General features: G+C 38.5%; 1 protein-coding gene across 3 annotated transcripts in view; it reads left to right on the top strand.

Moving 5' to 3' along the window:
* Positions 1-25150, top strand: part of LOC122793475 (myosin VIIA and Rab interacting protein) — a 2819605-nt gene that overhangs the window by 2276692 nt on the left and 517763 nt on the right. For 2 of the 3 annotated variants that reach the window (XM_044061522.1, XM_044061521.1), the window contains exon 12: positions 10220-10282. The exons of the other annotated variant lie outside the window; for it this stretch is intronic. In XM_044061522.1, coding sequence (XP_043917457.1) covers positions 10220-10282 — 63 coding nt within the window. The remainder of the gene's footprint in view (positions 1-10219; positions 10283-25150) is intronic. 3 annotated transcript variants of the gene reach the window in all.

Raw genomic sequence — 25150 nt, 5'->3', positions numbered from 1 at the left:
AAAGTACTATTCACTTGATCCACTAGCATTACAATGGTTTAGGTGTTATCTTCAAAACAGACAGCAAGCAGTACTTTGGGATAACAATCTGTCTTCATTACTCCCAGTAAATATTGGAGTCCCACAAGGCTCTATCTTGGGTCCCCTTCTTTTTTCCTTATTTTTTAACGACCTCCACATGGACATACCTCAAGCCACCTGCATTCAATATGCAGATGACTCAACCTTAATCTGTACTGCTAAGAACATAGCCTCCCTCCAGTCCCTCACCTAAACTGTGTTCCAGAATGTTGAAAACTGGTTTATGAAACATTGCCTGCTCCTTAATCCCAAAAAAGCAAAACTACTGCTTTTTACTCCAACTCAAAAATCTTCCACACCATTCTTCTCTATAACCTCTAACAATGCTACTAACATTACCCCGGATACTACCACTCGCCTACTAGGTGTTATAATTGACAATCGTCTTAACTATGATGACCATATTAACACCACCATAAAATCTGTTAACAAAAAACTTGGTACTGTCTATAGAATCAAACCCTTCCGTACCCCCACAGCCAGGAAAACTATTGCCCAGACCCAGCTCATTTCTACCCTTTTCTATGCTTCTGCTATATATACTAACCTATCTAAAAATAACATCTCCGAACTTTCTACCTGTTATAATAGCATAGTGAGATTCATTACATGTACACCCTTTAAAACTCACCACTGTCTTAACCTCAAACAACTAGGATGGCTAGAATTGCAGAACCACATACTCTATCAACAGTTACGTATCACTCAAAAGATCCTATACCACCCCAATAATACCCCTATCCTCACTAATCTGATTTCACCATACAAAAATCTAGCTACACTACGTTCTGCTAATAAACTCCTGGTCTCCCCAATTAAATCTAACAATAAAGCTGGTAACTCACTTTTCTCAAACACTACAGGCAAAAATTGGAATCAGCTCCCTCCTGAACTATCTAACCTAGCTTCTACTTCTCTATTCAAAAAACATATTAAAGAACATCTTAAAACTCAATGGCTTTGTCCCTGTGCTAACCCAGACTGAAATCTATTTTCCCTCCTACTCTTACCCTTTTCCCCACCCCTCTAACTTAGGCCTCTAACCTAGGCCTCCTAATCTTGCTTCTTTTTCATAATAAGAGGAAAAATTACAAGGACGTTACTCTGTTGTGCTCATACCCACTTTGTGTTTAGTACATCTGTCATGCTTTACTTAAATCAACTTTTAGCATAATGTCTATATTCTTTATTTACAATTCTATATTTTTGCTTTTAACCAATGCTACCACTGTATTGTTTTCTTACATGTCCTTGTTATATATTGTTAACTGTGTTTTACTACTCATGCTTAGAGCTTTTCTCCCCGCGCCTCTACTGAAAATGGACATAAATCCAGTTAGACTAGCCCGGTCAACAAATGTAAAATAAATAAATACATTTTTGCTTTAATTTTTAACTACTTATTAAAAAACATATTTTCTGTATAACTTGTTTAATAACTTAAGCATAACCATTATTGTTTTGTTTATGGAGCTTTTCTCCCCGGGTCTCCACTGAAAAGGGGCTACTCAGCTCAGTCGGACTATCCCAGTCACAAATGTAAAATAAATAAATAACCTGTATTAAATTATTGTTATATCTCATAATAGCAAATGTTACAGCCTTTAGTAAATACTGAATACCCCTTTGTAATTACTAGCATTACAATTTGACTGATCTATGTTTCAAAACACTATATAAATTAAGTGTTGATGTGTTGTGTGAATCTGAAAATTACTTTCTTTGTTGCTATACAGAAAAGGGTGAATGAAAAATCATCTCAAAACATTCATTTGTTCTCTGAAATGCTATCCTAGACTATATAACACTTGATGCTATGTCTATATAATTACTTCTGGTTTTGATGCCATCGGATGACATTTGGTGACACAAGATACTTTATGTACTCTTTGCTGTTACTCATTATCAGATAGCTTGAAAATCATTCTGGCATTGACCCCGGGTCTATATTATGTCATCAAAAAACGTGTTAATTGAACATGTTTTCATTGACATATACAGAGAAAACCCTAATCTCCAAATGGCCACTTCAGCGAATATTTTCCCAGGAGAAAAAACACTTGGCTGTCATCGGGGATTTGCCCTTTTCGCCACTGTAATGCAACCTCGGAGTTGATATATTTAGTTAGGGGTATAGGGGGCACAGACCTCCACATTGGGGAGTGTGGGAGGCAAAGCCCCCCCACAATGTAGGGTTTGAAAGTTTGTTTTGTTTTTGTTTGGCCAAGCAGTTTTCCCCTGTGAAAAAATTCGCTGAAGTGGCCGTTCGGTGATTAGTGTTTTCTCTGTATATGTATCGATGAAAACATGTTCGATGAACGCGTTTGTCGATGACATAATATAGACTCATTGACTCCTGCTCCATGTCTGTCATGTTTGGTGCAGTGATACTACATGTTCGATGAACGCGTTTGTCGATGACATAATATAGACCCATTGACTCCTGCTCCATGTCTGTCATGTTTGATGCAGTGATACTAAAGCTGCAAGAAAATCAGTATCATCCTCTAATCTGGTATCTCCAGGGTATTGCATCCTGTTGTTTCAAATATTGTGTGGAAACTTTCCTTCCAGCATAATAGTCTGGTTATACCAACACCTGGAAGTTCATAGGTTCATAGGTTCATACTAGGCTATCTGCCCTAGGGCATTTATAAGCCTAGCCAGAGTGTGTTTGGCTTTCGCCACCCATTTTAAATTAATTTTGCTATGCCTTTTTTTGAGGTTAGTATACTGTGCCTCTGTCTAACAGTGACACAGAAGTGATAGCCGGGGTAAACCTACGATCTCCCATCCACTCATCAAGATTCCTCTTGAAGAGAGTCAATGTGGGACTCTGCCTAACCTGGACTGGGATTTTATTCCAGAGTGAAGGGAGCCTCTGGGTTATGACTCTGTCCCTCCAGCATGTCCTATTTATTTCAATGCTGAGGTTCAAGTCTCTTGAGCGCATAGCTCGATGGGATTTGGATTTTCTGAGGTGCAGCATGTCCATTTATTCTGGGTTGGACATGGCTTTATACGTCAGGCACAGATCGCCTCTGAGCAGGCGGTATGTCACTGAGTAGAGCTGGAGTTTCTTTAACCGGGCAGCATATGGCATCTGTTTGAGCCCTTTCATCCTCCTGGGGAGGTACTTTTGGGGTCTTTCCAGTTGCTGCAGGTGTCTGGTAAGGTACGTCCCAAAAGGAGCATTGTACTCAATTATGGGCCTGATGAGGGATGAGTAAAGAGGTACGATGACCTCCCCTGATCTAGATGTGAATCCCTTCATGATTAGGTGGGCTATATAAAATGTTTTTCTAACCACTTTGGCCACGTGGTTGTCAAATGAGAGATTGCTATCAACTTGGGTCCCCAGGTCCCTAATGACTTCTTCTGTACTTAATGGATTACCACCTATGTGGTAATTTGTGGGCACTTTGTTTTTGCCAAAGGGAATGCCTATACACTTTTTGGCGTTTAGCTTGAGGCCATGGCTCTGGCACCAGTTGTCTGTTTCTATGAGGCCCTTTTGGAGGATGCTTGTGTTGGCTGGAGAGTTGATTATGGCGCCCAGTTTGCAGTCATCTGCGAACTTGGTCAGCCACAGTCCTTCCGTGTTGGCCTGTACTGCCGAGAGATATATACCGAACAAGAGAGGTCCTAGGACTGAGCCTTGTGGGACGCCACTTGTAACTGGTTTGGAGTCTGACATGGCTCCAGCAATTCTAACCATGTGGGTTCTGTCCTTGAGCCAGTTTGCAACCCATCTAGTGACATAGGGGTTTATATTTAAGCTGATGAGCTTATCTATAATGCCCGAGTGGGGTATTGTATCGAAGGCTTTTGCGAGGTCCAGATAGGCTGTGTGGACCACCTTCCCCTCGTCAATGACCTTGGTGACTGTTTCAAAGAAATCGACCAGGTTTAAGAGGCAGGATCTGCCCTTAACAAAGCCAAACTGGGTAGGATCCAGTGTCTGTAGGTCCCCAATATCTTTATTTATGAGGTCCATGATGATCCTTTCCATAGCTTTGCAGACCAAGGTAGTCAGGCTTATGGGGCGATAGTTTCCAGGATCCATTGAGGCACCACCTTTGTGGAGAGGGACCACTGTTGCTGTACGCCACTCTTTGGGTACATATCCTGTAGTAAGGCTAAGATTGAACAGTAGTTTTATGTTTGGGTTTAGCTCTTCTTGGAGTTCATGTAGGACACAGCCCGGGACACCATCTGGTCCCATTGATGCTGTGTTTTTTGCTTTGGAGAGGGCGGCTCTTACCTGAGCATCTGAGATGTCAGGGGGGCAGCACTCTGTTGGGATAGATATTTGCCCTTTTGGTGGGGAGAGGGGGGAGAAGTTTGCACTGAATCTGTCAGCTAGGATGTTGGCAATGTCTGTGGGCTCGGTGTATTTTTTGTCATTTTGGACTAATTCTGAGCATATCTGGGAATTCCCACCCAGGTTTCTAACATAACTAAAGAAAGCCTTGTGATTATCCTTAGTGTCCTGTGCAAGTTTTCTCTTGAAGCTGGCCTTAGATGATTTTATGAGTGCCCGTAGTTTTTTGCTAATACTGATCAGAGATGCCTTTCCTTTTTGGGATTTTGCTCTATCATGTAGTAGCTTCCTCCTTCTATTGTATAGTTTGTTTATGGCTGGGGTCCACCAGACAGGACGTCTGCCTTTGGAGGATTGGGTCTTGGTTTTATTTGGGATTGCATGATCCATGCATTCCTGAAGGTGTTCATAGAATGCATTTATAAAGGATTCTGCGGTCTTTGCCGTATTTTCCACAGGCCCGGGGGCTTTGAAGGATTTCGCCTCGGTTTTGAGGCGTATGAAAGTTGCTTTAGAGAAGTTTTTCACTGTGGTTTTCTGGGCAGGGGGTGGGGTCGGGATGTGAATATCCAGTGAGATTAGTTTATGGTCTGATCTTACCAGTGAGGGATACACTTCTGGTCTGGAGCATAGTGTCCCCATGTTGGTGATGATCAGGTCCAGTATGTTTTCCCCTCTTGTGGGAGTGGTAACAAGTTGTTCCATAACATTTGAGTTTCTAAATTCTAGGAACCTTTGGGCAAGGGTGTTGGAGCTAGAGTAATGCTCCCAGTCTATGTTTGGGTAGTTGAAGTCGCCCAATATAATGGTGTTTGGAGAGACCTTCATATTTTCCAGTATTCTCAGGAAGGCCAAGTGGGGTTCCTGTGTTTGGGAGGGTGGTCTGTAGCAGGCTATAAACTGGAAGGCAGTTTTACCCACAGTTAGTTGCACATGGATAGTCTCTGATGCTTCGTGCTGTTCCACCAACCTGGAGGTGTGGGTATCTTTGACGAATATTGATACTCCCCCTCCTTTTGTGGTTCGGTCCAAATTTTGGGGCCAAAAAGCATGGTATGAGGTATAACCTGGTAGTGCTGGGGTGCTTTTGGGATCCTTGAACCAGGTTTCTGTTACTGCACAGATATCAATGTTCTCCATGCTAAGGAGAGTTTAGAGTGCGTGCATCTTGAGGTTTAGACTTCTGGCGTTGAGTAGCATTACTCTTAGTTTCTTATCCCTTGTGATACCCATGGAGGTGGGTTTGTCTTTTGAGCCTTGCCTAAAAAAGGCACTATGGGGGTAGCAAGAGCCTTTGCCAATATCCGAAAGCCCAGGGGTGACAGGTGCAAGCCGTCCCTAGCGAAGCATCGTGGCTTGTCGAGCATGTCATCCCAGGCTGACAGGCATTGGATCCCCTTTGAATGACACCAACACTTAAGCCAATTGTTGAAAGTGGTCATCTTGTCTTCATATTGTGGCATCATTCTTGGTGAGGGTAAGATGCTACTCAAGGTCAGGGTCATACCGGCCTGGGCTACATGCTCAGAGAGCTCCTCTATGTCTCTTTTCATGTAGTCCAGGGAGGTACGTCTCAGGTCATTCACACCAGCATGGACAATGACTGAGTCATATTTGTACTTGCCTTGGAGTGACCTGAGTGCTTGTGTTATGTGGCGGATCCTAGCGCCCGACAGGCAGCTCACCGTGACCTTCTCCTTGTTCAGCCTGGTGAGCGGGACGTCAGTGTGCCTGACGATAGAGTCACCTATTACAAGTGTATCAGGTGTGTTGTTTAGCCTTAAGGGCTGTGACTGTTCGGCACACTGGCTTTGTGAGCTATGTGTTGCACGTGTTTTGTTTTGGGGTAGCGGTTGCTTGGGTGTCTGCTTTGGAGGTCTCTGCTGCTTAGGCAGATTTTTATTTAGAGCCTCCGAGTACGTTTTTGTGTGTTTATGTGTTTGGTTTGTTGTCGTGGTAGGTCTATGTGAGACTGGAATTGTAGTCATATGTTACTTTCTAATTTTCAACTGGAGGAAGCCAGAAAGCCTAACTAGGTAAAGCTACTACACATAAATATTTATTTTCATAAGCAACCCAAGGACACATTGTGTTTAAATGGTTTGTTCAAAGTCAGGCAGTAAGAGGACAAAGACAGAGAATCAACCAAAGGACTACAGGATGAAACTTACTAGCATCTTGTAGATTTTAATCCTAAGGGTTAAACTTCCAGAATATGAAAAGCTGACATAGGCATAAACATAGTAGACGAGATGTTCCATTCAGACGTACGATATATGATTTTTTATGCTTAGAACTGGTAATCAATTATTGATATTCCGATTTCTGATAATCATAGTTCTTTTTTTGGTTTATCATTAAATATTTAGGTTCTGCTCTGTGTGCAACCTTATTCAATACCTACTTCATAGAAACATTGCCTTCATAACTAAAAACTCTTTGCCCCCATCCAGAGCTTCTGCTACCCCTTCAATAGCACCTAATCATAGTGATTCAGCAAACAGGTTAGAACATAAAAGTATTCTCCACACACCATGCACACTAACACTTCCTTTACCCCCTAACCCCCACCCCAGCATCCCCACACAAACCTAATACAAACTGTATATGTGTTGCTAGCAAGTTTCACCTGCCTCTACATCAATGATAAAAAACTTCTAATCAAACTCAAACCTTGCTGCACTGTAGCTGACAGTCTCCTACCCGAATACCTAAAGATAGCTGCCAATGCTATAGCATACCTAGTCTCTGTCTTTATCAATAGCTCAATATCTGAATCTTGTGTACCCATGTTATGGAAACAAATCCTATATTATTCCTTTTCATAAAGGTGGCATCTTGACTGATGTCTGTAACTTCTGGCCTATTGCAGTATTATCACCGCGCTCAACAATTCTTGAAAGATGTATTCATAAGCAACTCCCCCATATTCCTCTACAAGAATGGTTCTCAACATCCACTGTCATTGCTTCCACCCAGCACACAGTGCAATTACTAGCCTCCTATCATTCACTGACTATAAACAAATTCAGGAGCTCTGGCAAACTGTTTTCCTCCTTATTCCTTGACCTGTCAAAAGCCTTTGATACAGTTTCTGAACCTAAATGCTTTTATAAGCTGTCTCAGCTTGGACTGCCTCCTTCTGCATTACTGTAATTCAACAGCTATATAACTAAAAGGCTTGAGTCTGTAAAAGGCCATAATACTTTCCACACTTGCAAGTATTCACTGGTGTACCCCAAGGCTCTAATCTTGGTCCTGTCCACATTAATATCTTTATCAAGGACCTCTATACCTCAATAGGCCCATCTCTGTCATACAATATGCTGATGAGTCTGCATTTACATGTGCATCTAATAATGTGCCTCAACTCCTCCATATTATACAAGATGCTTTTTCCTCCATTAAGAAATTGCTCCATAATTCCCAGCCACTACTTAGTTCATAAAAAAAAACAAAGTTATTGCTATTTTTCTCCAAATCACACAGTCCTGATAAAGCAAATTTCAAAATCATTTCACTAAGCAGAACTGAAATTAAAATAATCTCTTGTACAAAACTTCATGGAGTGATTATAGATAACAACCATAAATTTGACTTGCATGTTCAACATAACAAAAAAAAAAACAACAAAAATTAGGATTTCTCTGCAAGCATGAAAACTTCCTTAGCAACACCACTAAAAACACTCCTGCCACTACCCACCTTCACCCATCTGTCTTATATGGTGCGCCTATCCTAACCAACATTCAGGCTACAGTCAAAAATAAGCTGGAGGTATGCTATAATAAGGTTGCAATATTTGCCACAGCAAATAATACTGCTGCACCAATGTATTGCCTGCATGGCTTTGAATTGGCTCAAATATTAATACAGCATATCACCGCACATACACATAACATTATTCACAAAGTCAATAACTACCTTGCTTTTACTCCTGTTCTCCATTCCTATCACCTAATAGATGACTTTGATCTAATGAATAACATCTGCTCTGCATATATAAACCACAGAAATCCTCTGGCCAAAGTCTGTACTAATAATCTGTTGCTAAAAATGGAATTCTGTATATGTGCAAATTAGATCTGCATATAACATCTCCAGCTTCAAACAATTACTGAAAGACTACCTGAGTAAAACCTGGCTCTGCTCCTGTATTACCCTAGGCTGAACTATTCCCTCCCTCCTTCCACCACCAGCATACTTTGACAATGTTCAGAGAGAAGGAATTAGTAAAATCGATTTCTTAGACAAAGAACAAATATATTTTGATGAGGCTATATTATCTAGTCATCTCTGTTCCAAAGAGTGTGCTCAATGTGTTTAATGTCATCATTGTTAACTGCAACTTGTGAATATTTTATCTGTCAACAATGTCCTTTTTCAGCTTATTATAGCTGTCCAAATATTTGCACTATGTACGTATAGGTTCACAATATATGAACTGAAGGTGAATTTTTACTTAGTTAATAAGTCATTCTTCTGTGTTAGAGTTTGTGGTAACTTTATTTAACTGTAACCATATTGTGTCAGTGTGGATCATTTCTCCCCGTACATCCATCGAAATGGGATATTATCCCAGTTGGACTTTTCTGGTAAACAAATGTCAAATAAATAAGTTAGAGTGTTCTGAATCTCCTTTTAGTGAAAGTTACTACTAGAAAATGAAATGTTTTCATATATGACCATTTTGAAACATCCATGTTTGTTTTGTATGAAAATATAATAAACTAGTACAAATGCAATACAACGTGTTACCCCCTCCACTTCCATCAACCATCCCCCAAGTTACAGCACTTGGGAAATTAAGCATTTAATGGGGGCACATGCTAGTGTGATCAGCAGGCTTTGCTGTATCATTCTTGGATTACAATTATTTTCAGAACTTAGATTTTTGATATGGCAGACATTTTGAAAAATCCAGTTTTGATCTATAGTATCTGCAGGATTTGTATTTAGTTTATATGTTTTCAGGTATACATACCAAAATCCAGAGCAAAGGAGAAAAGCGAACCAGTTCAACAATAACTCACTGCCAATTTTATTCAAAATAGAAGACGAAAAACATGTAAAATCAAGCGCTTTCGCCTGGATCAGTACCAGGCTTTTATAAGATGCATCTTGAAAAATCCTGGTACTGATCCAGGCGAAAGCGCTTGATTTTACATGTTTTTCGTCTTCTATTTTGAATAAAATTGGCAGTGAGTTATTGTTAAACTGGTTCGCTTTTCTCCTTTGCTCTGGATTTTGGTATTTATTGGTTTGGAGCTTTTTTTTGATTTCTTAAGTTTTCAGGTATACTAACAAACATTGCTTACTTTTAGTCTGCAAGGCAAACAATATAATATTCTTACAAATTCAGAAGTTTGTGCATCTCTGCTTAGATAATAGTTTAAATGAATGAAGAGGCTGGCAATATCATACAGTGGTTGTAAAAGTGATACAGAAATTGACTACATTTTACAGAACAAGGTTTGAATCCTACAGCTTGCTTCTTCTCTGGGAACCTGAGGAACTCAAGCTAGCCATGACATAGCTTCTATATTAGTAGCGAGAATAAGCTTCTTTGCACAAGTAGCTTTATATGGCAGATAAAAAATAAGTAGCAAACACTTTTTTTTTACAAAAGTGCTTTCATTAATATGCAGTCTACTACACACATAGCTGGACAGTTTACGCTAGTTGGACATAGCATAGTAATCCATCTTTTGCCAGTTTTATTTCTCTTTTGTTTAGAACAGACATCCTAACAACAGTTATACTACTAAAAACTATTTCTTTTTTTCCTTTTACCCTTGCTTTCAAACCATAAAGGAAACTTGCAAGGTTTTAGATCTTCATTTAAAGCTACAGTTCTTATCATCAGTTTTGCAACAGGTGAGATGTTGATAATGCATGCATGCATGTCAGCAAAAATATGCATGGTGCAGAATTTGTTGCTTCTTTTACACATGCAATTATTCTGTTTGTTTTAAAGCTTCAGTCAAGTTTTTATTATGTTTTATTTAGGAGATTGTTATAAGTATTGTTATTCCTCTTGAGATAAGAGTGTTTTAACGGTGTTCATTCAGATAGAATTCCTCAGAGTTGGAGCTTTGTTTCATACATGTATTATTCTTTTTGGCATTTTCACAGGAGATGGTCTGTATGTAGACACCATGTGTGCTCACTCACACACAGGCATGCACATGTGTGCACACACACACACACACATGCATCCCATGTCCCACACCCTGTTGACTCATCTTTAAATACACTCGCAGATTGAAACCACATTGTCAGCAAGGGCAAGAAAGGGCAGAGGAGGCTGGTTATCAACTAATGGTTTGGGCTATTTTTATTTTATAACCTACCAGTTTGTCCCACCTACACCCAGTGTCAAGCAGCATCAATGTGGATCGGACGTTATGGAAAATCAGACCAACTTTCCTCCTCCTGGCTATATTGATTACATACTGACTTTATGTTCTTTTGTAAAATCTGTTTTTTTTATATTTTGCTCTTTTATTTGCTAAATTAATGCATGATCTTTTGTAGTACTTGTTTCTTCTAAGAATCACACTTTTAGCTGGCTGACACACCTTTGTTGTATAATATTATATTGTCTTGTTAAAATTTTATTGTATTCCTCAGACAAAAGTTTATGTTAGTACAGAGTCATTCTGTATGAGACAGAATGTTGATATAAATATATATCAGAAAGATTATGTATTTGTTATGTTGTATTAACTGACTCCTGCATTTCATTTGAATACACGTTAATGTCAGACTCACTTCACTTTAAGATGACACCGATAATGAAGATGTTAATGTTTGTCTAAGTGGTTACTTACATAATTACTGACAGACATAGGCAGTTGCGTACCAAAAGTTAGATTGTAATTTGTATGCTTAACTAAAATTCTGCATTTTAATATGATTCCTTCTTAATCTGAATTACATAGTCTTATGAATCTCTAGACATTCTAGATTTTCTTTTGAGAAAACTATTTTCTCTAAGATGAAGAATATTTACAAATGCACCTGTAATTGTATATGTTTTTTTTTCATATCCGTGTGTGTGAGTAAGCTAGAGTTACATGATGCTGATTTTAATGTGACTGCATATGCTTGTCACAAGTGTATTACAGAATTTGTGTGATAATAAGAGGGATTTATAAGTAGCACAGACCAAACAAGTCCCTTGGTCAGTGATGCACAGGGTATAAGAGGCAGCATGAGTCATCCCAGTTAAGGCTGACACATCATGCCGTAACCTCTGACAGCCCGAACTGTTGTGCTAAATGTATAGAGTGCCGTTAAGAATATGCAGCAGTGATGTTGTGCATTGTCTGTGTCATAAGTGCCTACTACAGGAGCAACACAACACACTAATGGAGTATACAGATCTCTCCTGAAATCATTGTAATCCTTCATCAACCTGGCAGCTCTTAGATCTCACAGTCTACTCTGCAGCCTTTTAATCATAGAATTTCTTTTAAGACTCACTCATATTGGTAATATTTGGGGACACCACTTAGCTCTTTTATCTTCCCATGCAGATTGGAGTGCCTGCCTACTGTCCCCTATCCTAGTGGCCATTAGACTCCTGTCTGCCATTCTCTGTTCTAGTAGTGATTACACTTGTCAGGAACATGTCATTGTATCAAAGGTAGGTTAGTGGAATACTGTTTTTGTAAAAAAAAAAAAAATAGTGCATCCAAAAACACATTTTGTGAAAGTGGAGCATTTCCTTTTCACTACTGTTGTGCAACTTTGGAACAGGTATTTTAAAGTTCAAAGGGTGTGGAGGTGTCCTTTGCATTAGGGAGAGGGGGCCTTGCCCTCTGCAAAAAAAAAAAAAAAAAAAAAAAAAAAAGAAGAAAGTTCCCTGAAAGTAATTTCTATAAAATGTTTTCAGAGCTTTTGAGGTTGAGGGTTGTGTTGTTGATCACAAGTCCCTGTTATCAGCCTCCCACAGAAAACCTGTTAGCAAATGAAGCTCCATTCCCAAACTGTCACCACACAAGGCAGTAATCACAGCCCTCAGCATACTCCTTCTCAGCTGGTCAGACACCCAAGCCTTACTGATCTACCATCTCTCTCATGACTGCATTCAGCCTATTGCTAACTTTGCTATCAGTGACTAGGACCTCCAACCACCTCCTACACTTGTACTTCTGGTGATTGGAACCCTTGATCTACCCTGCACCAAGTGCATACTCCTTCCTAACGATCATAGTTGGCCTAGTGTAGATCAATCTCTCTCTCTCTCTTTCTCCTCATTTCCCACCTACCCATATTTTTACTGGATAGCACTGCCTACTGCACCAGTAGGCAGGCAAATTGACTGTAAACTACTCATCCCTGTAATAGGACACAGATCAGCCATTCACCCCATGTGATGAGACCATGATCAGTCTTTTCATCCCAGAGTGGTCCTTCTCAACTAAATTAATATTGGTACTAACATAAAAAGGTTCCATGCTTAAAAGTACTTTTTAGATTATGCATCACGTTCATCATACTTCTGTCAGTTAAGCACATTGGTGGCTCACTTACAACTTTTAGAAATCTGAGAGAACCTTTGAGTATGAATATTATAGCTACTCAAATAAGGTTCCCAAAATTAGACTGAAGGCCTTAGGGGAATGCCTGTTAAAGGAAATGCATTAGAAAAAAATGGGGCCTAAACAGGTAGCTCTGAAAACAAAGGAAAAAAACAATATGAGAAAAGTTCAGAAGAAATAAAAAGCAAAAAACTTACTTCTGTTGCAAAAGCAAGTTGTGAAATAGTGAAAAGGCTTTAAAAACAGGACAAAATAACTTGTGATATAAGGTGAAGAACTGCCAACATATGTAACTGCTGTAAAAAAGTCAATTCTCTCAATAACTGATGAAGTTTCCTGAGAAACTGTCTCTACTCAAGAAATGCCACTAAGGTTATTTAAGTCACAGAAGAAAAATTAAAAGACATTTCATAAAACTGAAGAGGTGTATATAGTAGCAACTTAGGCCTCATTTATTTTATAATTTAAGCTTTCAGTGATAAAAGAGCAATTATCTTTTCTACTACAGATGACAGACCTCTGAAGATTGGTAGAGTAAAACATTAAGGTAGTAAACAAATCTACACGGGGGAAAACACAAGTTACTCTAATATCACTGCTCCAAAGCCAATGTAAATATCTCTCTGTTTTGTCTTAACTTCCTCAAAAGTAAAATCAGTAAAGTGATTGTTGCAATTTCTACCAAGAAGCAAACCTTATGGAACATCAAATTCATGAAGTTAGTTTCCTCAGACACTGACTTTAAAATTCTCACAACCTGTTTGTTATCTACTTTATTTTTACTGAAATGTGGATGATATGAATTAGCGTGAGGCCGACTGACTCACAAAGTCCCGGAACTCGAACTCCACATGCTTGGCGAGTTCTTTTTTTTTTTTTTTAATTAGTTTCTGTTAATCTGGACTGCTGTAAAAGCAGTCCAGATTAAGGAGAGAAGGCATCAGTGTGATGGCCATAAGTCTATTCGGTTTAACTGCACAGTAAAGTGGAAGGGAATCGGACTGCCACTACCACAGTCACGTACATGACATGGACGGCTGGATGGCTACTGATTGGTTCTCACTGTCTTTCTGAAAAAGAACATGAGAAACAATCGGTATTCACACAGTACTTTCACTTTAGTTGCTACCGGTGTTGCTGAAACAACTTGTTTGCTTTTGTGCTTTATTACAGAGAGTTCTCAAAGAAATGCACATTGGAAAGAAATCTTCAGAAGAAAGGTGCATTTGTGGAAGGTGATGTACATTCAAGAAGTGCAAAAAACTTTTGGTATTTGTTTCAGATTGGAAAATTCAACATGAGAAGGCAATAAGAAAACTTAGGGAATGTGACTGCAAAATGAAATGCATTAATAGCAGACAGAACATGTTTACACCCCTTTCAGTAGTATAAGCAGTTTGGGAGAGTCCCAGCTATACTAGAACATATATAAGGCTAAAGTTTTCCAGGAGAAAACAGTTTACTGTGCATACAAGAAACCCTGTATGGAGAGATTAATGAAAATCAACATGAAAACTCTTTAGGGTTGGTATGATGGTTAGGATGTTTATCTCTTTGAAACAAGGAAGGGGTTTGATTTTCATCTTTGGAAGGGAAATTGGCTATGCTTTAATTGGCCTAAAAGGATAGCTTGCCTAGAACTTACCTATGAACCTATTAAAAGAAATGAGACAAGCTAAAAACTCCCATACATCTTAGACTAGGATGGTTTTTCAAATAACAGAATTAAAAGAAAAGGAACATGACTTGTAATAAGAGCAAAAGATGGTAATAATTCATGGATATTATTTATTTTTATGTTGTTTTTGGATTTTTAGTATGATAAGTTAAGGAGGTATGTTAACAAATGTGAGACCATCAGCCTGTATTTATTTGGATGTTTTCTCACCAAAGAATAAAATATATTAAACAGTATGATAAAAAGACCTTTACAATGTAAGAGATAGAAAAATAAACAATATAAATAAATCAATGTATGACAATCAGTGTTAAGGTATCCTAGAATGATAAAAAATAAGCTCTAACATATAGGTAGCATTTATATGATCTCCAAAATTAAGTTTTGGTTTCAAATATCTGAAGTAAAAAGGCAGCTGATTACACAGGAATAATTCAAAGTTGGCAAAAGACCGTTGGTCCATGAACTCAAGGCATATGCTGGGAATGATAGAAACCCATCACCTTTAATTTAAGATTCTTGGGGGGACAAAGTGGGAACAAAACTCCTATAAATATTAACCATGAACCTGCCTTTCAGTTTGCCATCCATTCCCTATTTCACCATACCAGCTTACATTTTGTTGTTTTCTAGCAGCAACCTCTTCATTAGATTCAGATTTATTTAATGTGGAATTATTCAGATGACTTTTACTTCTGCAGAGATTGTGCATATTGACTGATATTGGTAGATTGTAATGACAGACGTTTAAGTGGCCTTTTATGGTTGAAATGTTCTGAATTGGGGAGCTTTGTTGTTACTGGTTCATATGTTTGTTTCATTCTTTACTGGAAAAATGTTCAAAACTATAAATTTAAAATGTGGTCTAACAAGTGCTGCTGTATTATACAAGGGATATAATTTAATTAATGTATTTTATAATTGAATAAATCAGGAAGGCGAATCCAAGAACTTTTTCATACTCCTAAATGTGTGCAAGGGGCCTATGATCTGAAAACAACCCAAAGTAAAACTTAACCCGCAACTGACCAAATGCATTTTCTTTGAATGTGGGTTTCAGTGCTGTTTCAATGAATGAGTTTGAAAGGCTGAGAAGTTTTAATGCTGTCTGTTTTCACTGTAAGACTGTATTGCTTTGTTTAGCAAGTGTTTATCAGTGTTTATGCTGTAAAATGTGAAATAAAAGTTGAAAATGTAATCCAAACATGTGTAATGACTGTAGAAGTAAAGCATAAAACAGTATGCACACAGAGGGTTTAACACTGGAGGCAATGGGTTTTGGGGACTGTTGATGATTTCCTCTCTTTAACATAATACGATGGGAGGGCCAACCAGATGCGAGTGATCAATGTCTTTTGGGGGCTGTTGATGACTTTCTTTTTTTTTTTTAATATAATATCCTGGCAGGGGTCAAAGAGATAGTAGGTATGCGGTGTGTTCTGGAGAGCCATTTGTGGATGACATCTGTTTTTTTTTTAACCTAGTATTTTTTGCAGGGTTAGTCAAGATAAATTAGGATGGCTTATCAATGTTTTGTTGTTGAAACAAACTTTTCCTTTTGCATGAGTAAAGTGTGTATGGGTGAACTGAAGTAAGATCACATGCAAGTTCTTGGCTATGCGATAATACAGTAATGTAACCGTGGTCTTTTATTTTCATTATTTTAAACCTTGTGGGCTCACAGCAGATTCTCTGGGTAGGCAGTTGGGATGGGGCAATGATTATGTGCAAATAGAATGACTGCAGTTCTAGCTTGTTTTGCAAGACTAATGTGCATTTGAGTGAAGTAAGATCAACCATAAGCTCTGAACTGAGTGTTGTTTATGTGGAAAAAAATACTTATCTTAATGACAGTATTGCCTTTTTTTTGTTGTTGTTTTCATTTTTAACCTCACAAGATCAAATCAGATACTGTGGGTGGGGTAGGCACTGGGAATTGGGCCTGGGTGTGAATTAAACAAATTGCCCTGCTGTTTACTGTTGTAATTATATCTTTGTAAAACTGTAATACTTTTTTGTCTGCATTTTAAGATGAATGTAAAATAATTAGCAAGTTAATGAGTATTTCTGTAACATAGCTTCATCCCTTTTTAGTTGGCCACACCCTTTTCTTGCTGACCATGCTCATTCAGCTGTATCCTGCAGCTCCCCCCCCCCCTTTGATTTGAAGTCACTAGCCACCACTGGTCATGATGAGGCTCCTTAAGAGCCTTATAGATCAATAGCATAGTTTTACAACAAGAAGTAAGTTTTGTAAAGTATAAATTGGTTTTACTAGGAGGTACTCAGTTGTGGGTATAAGCCTAATGAAACAAAGGAGCCTACTGATAGGTACTTTAGTTTGGGCATGTGTTTTAGTGTGGACAGTGCTACAATAAGGGAAGTTTTAAGACAGCATTGGAATACTTTAAAAAGTCACCCTGTCATGGCAAAGGTAGCAAAATAAAGCCTTTCCTTTCTTTTAGTATAAGGAGGGCAGCAAATAAATATATATATATATTGCAGACAGCATGTGGTCTGAATGCTGGAAAAGAGATTATTTAAAGAAAGAGAGGAACCTTTTCTGTGGTTTCTGAAGTAACTGTCACGTTATTGCAAACCATCCAAATTTTTGTAATGAAAGAACAGGCAAAATTTATGGGGTAAAAGAATGCTTTGATTGCACAGCAGTAATGTGGTTTACCTGGCTAGCTGCATCACATGTCTAGCATTTTATATAGGCAACACAGGATAAAACTCAGATTGGAGCAGAGGCTACATGAGTAGTTTCACTATGAAATGCTAATTTCCAGAATCCTGATTATCAGAAACAGCAAAAAGTAAAAGTCAAAACATAGAAGAACAGAAAAGTTAACTTTAAGTGAATTTTGCATATGGGCAAGTCCCATTGCAGCCCTCAGCATGTTGGAGTAAGTTCCCACAACCCCTGAACTTATATATACAAACTCCACAGTTCCACTAATTCAGAGAAAGTAGAAATCTCCCCCTAAAAAGTAAATCATTGCCAGGTCTCACTTAGAAATCACACTGGCAATAATTTCCTTTGAAAAACAGCAACTGAGGTTATGTTCCTCAGCATTTTTCTTCAAGCCACTGATGCATCAAGAATTTCACCGTAGTCACTGGTGCAGGAGCCTACAGTGGAATATATATGTATTTAAAAGAAAGAATCTTATAATGTTCTGTTTAAACATTTATTAAAATGTGACAACCTGTGTGTACTTCATTTAGACTCTTCAAATGTAATTTGGATGAATGGATAGGTAACTTCAAATTCAACCCCCACCCTCCACCCCCAATTAGCACCCTGTCCCTCATGGATAGACGTTCATAGGTATATACTAAACTAATGACCACAGGGACCTTTTTAAATCTAGCCATACATTCCAGGAAACATGTAAATGTTCCAACATACCTTTCTGTATGCAAAATGTAAAGACTAAAAAGTACCATGGGACTATAAGGTGAGGCTCCTTCAGAGCCTTATAGATCAATAGCATAGTAAGTACTTATGAAAACAATAATACATTTGTTTTTTATATTTTAGATCAGATGACTATGTCTCTTTGGAGTAAGGACTTGGAACTGGCCCTGAGTAGAAGGGAGCTATATTGCCAAATAACATTAGCAGCAAAAGTGCCCTAGACCTTAACAAATTGTGGATTAAAGTGACTTTTCTATTGGCTATTGCCACGCAAGGCTGCTGAGATCTACTCATTAAACTGTTTTCAGTGTTTTTTTTTATTTCTGTCAAGATTATTTTAAGAACTATTTAGATTAAATATTTTATGGCATGCACTTTTTAAGTTATGTGATTATTGTACATATCCATCTACCTATCCATCCACTCCATGGCCCCTTTTTCCCATTTTTACACTTGGGGTCATGGTGTCACTTTAACAGTGGCAGTCATCTAAAACCAAGGTTGACACTGCTGGATGGCTAGCCATACCATGGCTGTTCTTCCATACCACATACTTGTAAGCACATTCACACCTATAGCCAATTGAAAGTGTCCAGTTCATCTACTACATGCCAAGTATTGTGTGAGAGAGATTTTATTGGTCTGCGGAAGTCCCATATTGTTTGCGGGATAAAACTGCTTACTAATAAACCAAGGAGAACATGTCCTATGGAGTGTGGAGAAGCTGCTTGTGGTGCTGTTAGTTTAGTGTGTGTGTGTGTGTGTGTGTGTGTGTGTGTGTGTGTGTGTGTGTGTGTGTGTGTGTGTGTGTGTGTGTGTGTGTGAACAGTAGTGTAGCAAATATAAAGAAAGCAAACTTCCTTCATGCAAAATACTTCTATATGCTGCAGTACAACATATTTCAGTAAACAATTGGTTCATTGAGTTCATTCCAATGAACTTAGATTTGATCATTTTTTCATTGATTAATCATTAGCCATTAAGCACACAAAAATAAATTAGGGTGCATAACTGCTACCACTAGAAGAGACATTTTGACTATCTGCAAGAATATCTATTACAGTCCTCACAATTCTATAAACTCCAGACAATGTTTGAATATAAGGTCAACACTACTGTCCCTTCCCACTTGGGTTAATCCGCAGCCATAACTATGGTAAGGCAAGGGGGCAGTTGACCTGGGTTCAAACTGTCAAGGGGCACAATCAACAGGTGTTGATGTTGTGGGAGCACAATGCTGGCATTTGTCTATCCAGCTTTCAGGAACATTGTTGTCGCAGTCATTTAAATTCACAGTGATTGCGTCCTGCACTTTAGGTTTAGTGATTTTCTTAGAAATGTATTTTTTCATGTTACTTTACAGCTTTTTAGTCTCCATAATGTATGATTCAGGTTCTACAATTAAATGCAACAGTACTGTGTGTGTGTTAAACCTTCTGTTTCTCCATTTTTCTTTTCTGTTATTTTGATGACTTATATCAAGTGTGAAACTGTGCTCAACAGTATACCACCAGACAGAAGAACAGTTAAATATTACTGTTGTCCTGATCAGCTTTCTCCTAGACAGGATCAATACCCCACAAATCTCTGTTGAAAGGGGTCTGTCATTAACAATGGAGCCATTCAATCTGCAAATTACACTGTATGCATTTCATTCATATATTTACAGAAACAGGCATGAATTACTGCAATGCAGGCCTGAGTTGTACTTACCATCTTCGATCAGCCATACATGTCTACGCATTATAGAATCAGAGAGAAGGGAAGTTTCTGAGTTAGACAGATTAAAATATGTGGTATACTCGTATTGGATTTTCTTGATTTGTTTTCTGTGGAGACACATTTTTGTAATTTTGAGTAATACTATCTATGCTATAAGGATAAAGATATTTGAGTGGTAAAGACAGAGAGAGGGAGACAGTGTTTAATACTGCAACAAGTATATTTAAAATTCCATTAACGTGAGTAACACTTTGTATTTATTTATTTTATTTTATTTTTATTTTGACTGGGTAGCCCTACTGGGCAATGAGAATCCATTTATAGAGGGGGCCCAGATAGAAAAAAATTCCAGACAACGCAATATATTACTCAGATAAGAGTAAATTACTGTGCCCAACTACCTAAACAGACAAATTACAAAGAAGAACAAAACAAAAGGCAATAGACCAAATCTTTCAGTGTTTAGTATGATGATTCTGGCTTAGCACAGACTGGATGACAAAGGAAGTGATGCTTGAATTTGGTTTTGAGCATGGCTGCTGGAGTTTGTTTCAGGAAGCAGGAAAGAATGTGTTTGGAATTCTGCCTCATATGTTACCATTGTTGTTTGTGATGTTAACAATTTGTTGAGATGGCCTGAGAATACTACAACTGATACGTGGCATTAGGAGAGAACTTAAATGATTGCATTGGTTGTTGCATCCACACAGGAATATAAATATGTATTGCACTAAAGCTTTATTCATTTAAAGGAAATCCATACCAGTGTCATATTACATGGTGATGTTATAAATGATGAATGAAGACTGACAGCAAATCTGGCCACTCTGCGGTAGGCAGTAGTTAGCTTTTTAACAAGCTGCTTATATAAAACTACCAATAACAGCAGTACAGTAGAGTAAGTGTGGAGGTAGAAGGGCATTAGCAAGGGTAGTTCTAAATTCTGCCTTTAAATATGATTTTATTCTCTAGAGGATATGACGTTTGTTAGTCTTCTTAGTGAGGACTGGACATGAACTAAGGTCTTCATCTATGATAATTGCCTACGCACTTCCAAAGGGCAAGGATTTCAGCTGGACGAAAGCTCCCTTTAACTTCCAAATTACTGCCACCTAAGTGAGGAACCAGTGATTTCAGTTTTGTAAACACTTATATCTTTGTTTTCTTTTCATTGAGAATAAGTTTTTTTAATTGAATATCCATTGACAAATGTTGTTGAAGCATGTTGACAAAGCAAATAGTTTTTTTTGCATTTCAGCACTATATCTTCTGAGCATTGGTTTATCTTATTGGTATTTACTGAGAATAGAAGGGACCCAAGGATAGAGCCTTCTAGAATGCACTAGACGATTGGTACCTATTAGAGAGAATATTGCTCTAAGGAATAACCATCCTGTCTTTATTTGCTACACTGTAACATAGTTAAGACCAACGTGATTGTGCCCTTTGTCTGGATGTTTTAGCATGATGCAGAGGATAGAGAAATCCAAATGCCATTGAAAACCTCCAAGAAAATAGATGCAGTGTGCATGTTTTTGTCTAGATTTGATTCAGCACACTCAGGTAATACATTGTACCCTGCCCAGTATGTAAGACATATTGGGTATTAGCAATTGTCATATTCATTAGCATAGTCTGAGAGCTTTTATACATGATTTTCTCAAGTACTTAAATCAACAGACATGCTTCCCCATTGACATAGAGAGATAAAGCCCTGACTACAACCCAGGCAACCCAGGTTCGATTAGTGGCTTGGGCAACTGATGAGTAGCAGGGAGTAATGGATGTAGCCATCAAGGGGTGGGTGGGCGGTCCTGTAGGAATTTACTGTGATGAATCTTGGCAGAGGCTGTGGATGCCACAAGGTAGTCATGTTTAAAAGAGTTAAATAGGGTGTAGACATTGCTGAGCTTTGCAAGTAAAAAGACTCCCGCCCAGATGGAAGTTCAGCCATACCGATCCCGTTGTTCTTGTTCCATGACCAGCCACAGCATACCAAATTATGTCCAGGGAGGCAAGAAAGATAGATCTTAGACACAGCATAGACAGCTGACAGGGTGCTTGGATGGTAAAAAATGAAGGATGAGAGGGAGCAGAAAACAGTTAAAAAAGTGCTTAACCAACAGAAGGGGGTATACTAATTAGAAAACATTTCTTATTGTTGTGATTTGTAAAAACGTTTGTGTCCTAAAGCGTTCATGTGAATATATTCCATGGGCCTCCACTACAGGAGGTTTAAGGTATTACAAAGTGAAGACTGTAACTTGGCTGGGGCTTTTAAACAGGTTTTAGTGAATATATTTGAAAAATGGAATAACCTTGGTCTCTTCCCGTTTTCTGGGAATATGCCATTGCATGTGCTTCTGCTGACAAGCATGGTTACTGCTGGAGCACAGTGCTCTGTTGATAGATTAAGGAAGCCTCATGGATGGTTGTCAAGGGGGAGAGGATACCATGGGATTTAATCTTAGTAGTTTATGCACTGAAGTAATACTCACCGGCTTGATGGGAGATACACAGTAGGCTAAGAGATGGTTTATACTGATGGCAGCTCATTGTGTGTTAGATTATCTTCTGTTAGTAGGCTAGTAATGTTTGTGAAATATGGTTTCAGTTTGATGGTTGTAGCTGAGTGGGTGTTAAAGCTAACTGGGCTGCCATTTGGTGTGCAAGCTTTTCTATGTATTGAGTTAATTGACTTTGTAGATTGCCCATACATGTCAAGCAGAGTGCCTCTTTGGCCCTCTTCAAAAGGAACCTTGACGATTGGATGGGAGAAAGGAAATTCACCCCGGGGATCACGTCAGTTGCCCTGCTAGACAGGGGTCCAGGGAAGTAAATAGTGTAGGAAGAAATAGCCAGGGAATTGTTATGGCTAGGCTTGTATAGGCCCTAGGGCTGATAGCCTAGTACCAACCTATGAACCTAAAAAATGACGAATTAAATGTTTGTGCAATTGCTATCCTCATTTTTTAAGACTGCATGTTTTTTCCATGCCACTGGGACAAGAACTGTTTTTGTAGCCCATGATAGTCTATTATTTCCATTTCTAATTTGCCTGACAGCAGTATAGCATACCTCGCAACTGTAGAGATTTTCACAGAATGTCTAGATTTTTGCCTCATAGTTTTAATCTGTTTCTCATAAAATTTTGGTTTTCTTAAAAATGTTTGGTAAATCATTGCGGGTTGAAGTCAGAAAATAATGACAAACATTTGAGTTTCAGACATCATAGCCTGCATCAACTTTCTAAGTTTGTAAGAGCAATATTTAAAAAGTGTCCTTATTTTGGGGCCTTTGTCCCCCTATTATTTACGGCTTTGTTCCAGATTTTTTCTTCTAAGAGGTTGAGAAGTATGGAGTGTAGCTATCTTAAATGTTTAGTAGTATATTAGTAAAGCATGTTAGCGCAGTGTTAATGCAAGGTAGATGTTTTATGAAGGGCCAGGCAGTTTGCCCAAATATTTATTTTCTACTTTTCTGTAGGATGCTGATAACAATTATGTTAGGTGTAGACATATGGTCACTAATGTGGAGACGTTTCTGTAGGATGCTGCTAACTGTTATGTTATATGTAGACATATGATCACTAATGTGGAGAGGAAGTATAACAATTAGGTTAGGTGTAGACATATGGTCACTAATGTGGAGAGGAAGTATTGCAATTATGTTAGATGTAGACATATGGTCACTAATGTGGTGAGGAAGTATAACAATTATGTTAGGTGTAGACATATGGTCACTAATGTGGAGAGGAAGTATAACAATTAGGTTAGGTGTAGAGATGTGGTAACTAATGTGGACAGGAAGTATAACAATTAGGTTAGGTGTAGACATATGGTCACTAATGTGGAGAGGAAGTATAACAGTTATGTTAGGTGTAGACATATGGTCACTAGTGTGGACAGGAAGTATAACAATTATGTAAGATGTACACATATGGTCACTAATGTGGAGAGGAAGTGTATCACCATCTAAAACATTTTCAGGATTCTTGGTTAATATGCAGTCCTGGATGTTCTCAGGACCCGTGTGTTTATCTATTCTGGTGGCAGAGGTTATTAGCTAAGGGCAGCTGGAGCATTTTTGTTGTTCAAGCACTCTTTCAGTGAGTGTCACTGCCGTGAAGTAAAACCACTGAAAGCAACTTTCAGTGCCAGTGGAGATGGCTCTTTACCCCCCTTGTTATGTGACTGTGGAGGAGCATACATAAGTATGAGGTTTGTCAGGGTGTTTCCCCACATGAGGAAGTGCAGAGTGCCCTTGCAAAGGAAACTAGATTGATGTTTGCAAAAAAAAGGCTTTCATTAAGGTATTTTATGGCTTTGCACTTGTCGAAAGTTCCTTTAGTGGACCAACATGATTCCTGGCAAGAACAGAACTGGTCATAACTGGTTGTCTGGATCCCAATGAATATTGATATCACCAGGTAAGAGTGACTCACCTGCATACCCATTCACAGTGGCCGTACTGATTTTACTTCCTTGTCAGGATTGATATAGCTATCTATGTCCACTGTTAAGCTTTTGCATTTGTCTTCTTGAACTACAGTAACAGTCCTTCCCTCTAAAATGTGTAGGGGGTTGCTGTTCATTAAGACTGGCTTAATGGTATGAAGCCTCACCAACATTATTCAAACCAATACAGGACTTCATGGGAAACATGAGCCAGAAATACGAAATTCAAAATTATGTATGAATGTTTTGAGACATGTTTCTATTACAGCAAGGATGGTTGATAACATCTAGGCATTCTTATAGCTCTATAACCTTATTACTTATGTTTTTAGCATTTAAATGGATAATCTTGTGGATGGTGCAGTGGTGTAGCGGTAGCGTTGTCACTTCACAGCAAGATGTTCTCTGACTCGATTCTCAGTTGGAGTGCCTTTTGGGCAGTGTCTGCATGTTCTCCATGCATTTGTGTGGGCTTCCTCTGGGTGCTCTTGTTTCCTCCCATGTTACAAAGACAAGCATCTGGAGCATTTCTCCCTGAGCCTCTGCTGAAAATTGGCTTTGTTCCAAGTCAGACTTTCCCGAATAAATAAAATCTTGTGACCAATTTTTGTAATTCAAATGACCATATGGGGCATTAGTGCATAAGTTTTAAGAGCTAGGGTACATCTCAATGGCTACAGCTAAGATAAGCTTCAAAGGATTCAGTAGGAAGATTTATATGAATCTTTTGTATTAGGGAGGACAAAGAGAGGTATGTGCTGTGAAACGTTAGCACAACCATCCAGAAATAAGTAAAAGTAACATTCACACTGTAAAAGCTGTACTGGAACTATATTCTTACCTAACACAGAGCTTATGCTGTGCAGAATAAGGTGGTGCATATGCTAAGATGGCCACAGAATGAGTAATAAAGAA

The sequence above is a fragment of the Protopterus annectens genome, chromosome 2.part0 (genome assembly GCF_019279795.1).
Source record: "Protopterus annectens isolate FY-2018-M chromosome 2.part0, PAN1.0, whole genome shotgun sequence".
Lineage (NCBI taxonomy): Eukaryota > Metazoa > Chordata > Ceratodontiformes > Protopteridae > Protopterus > Protopterus annectens.
Note: the sequence above shows the minus strand (reverse complement) of the source record. Positions and strands in the feature narration are given on the sequence as shown.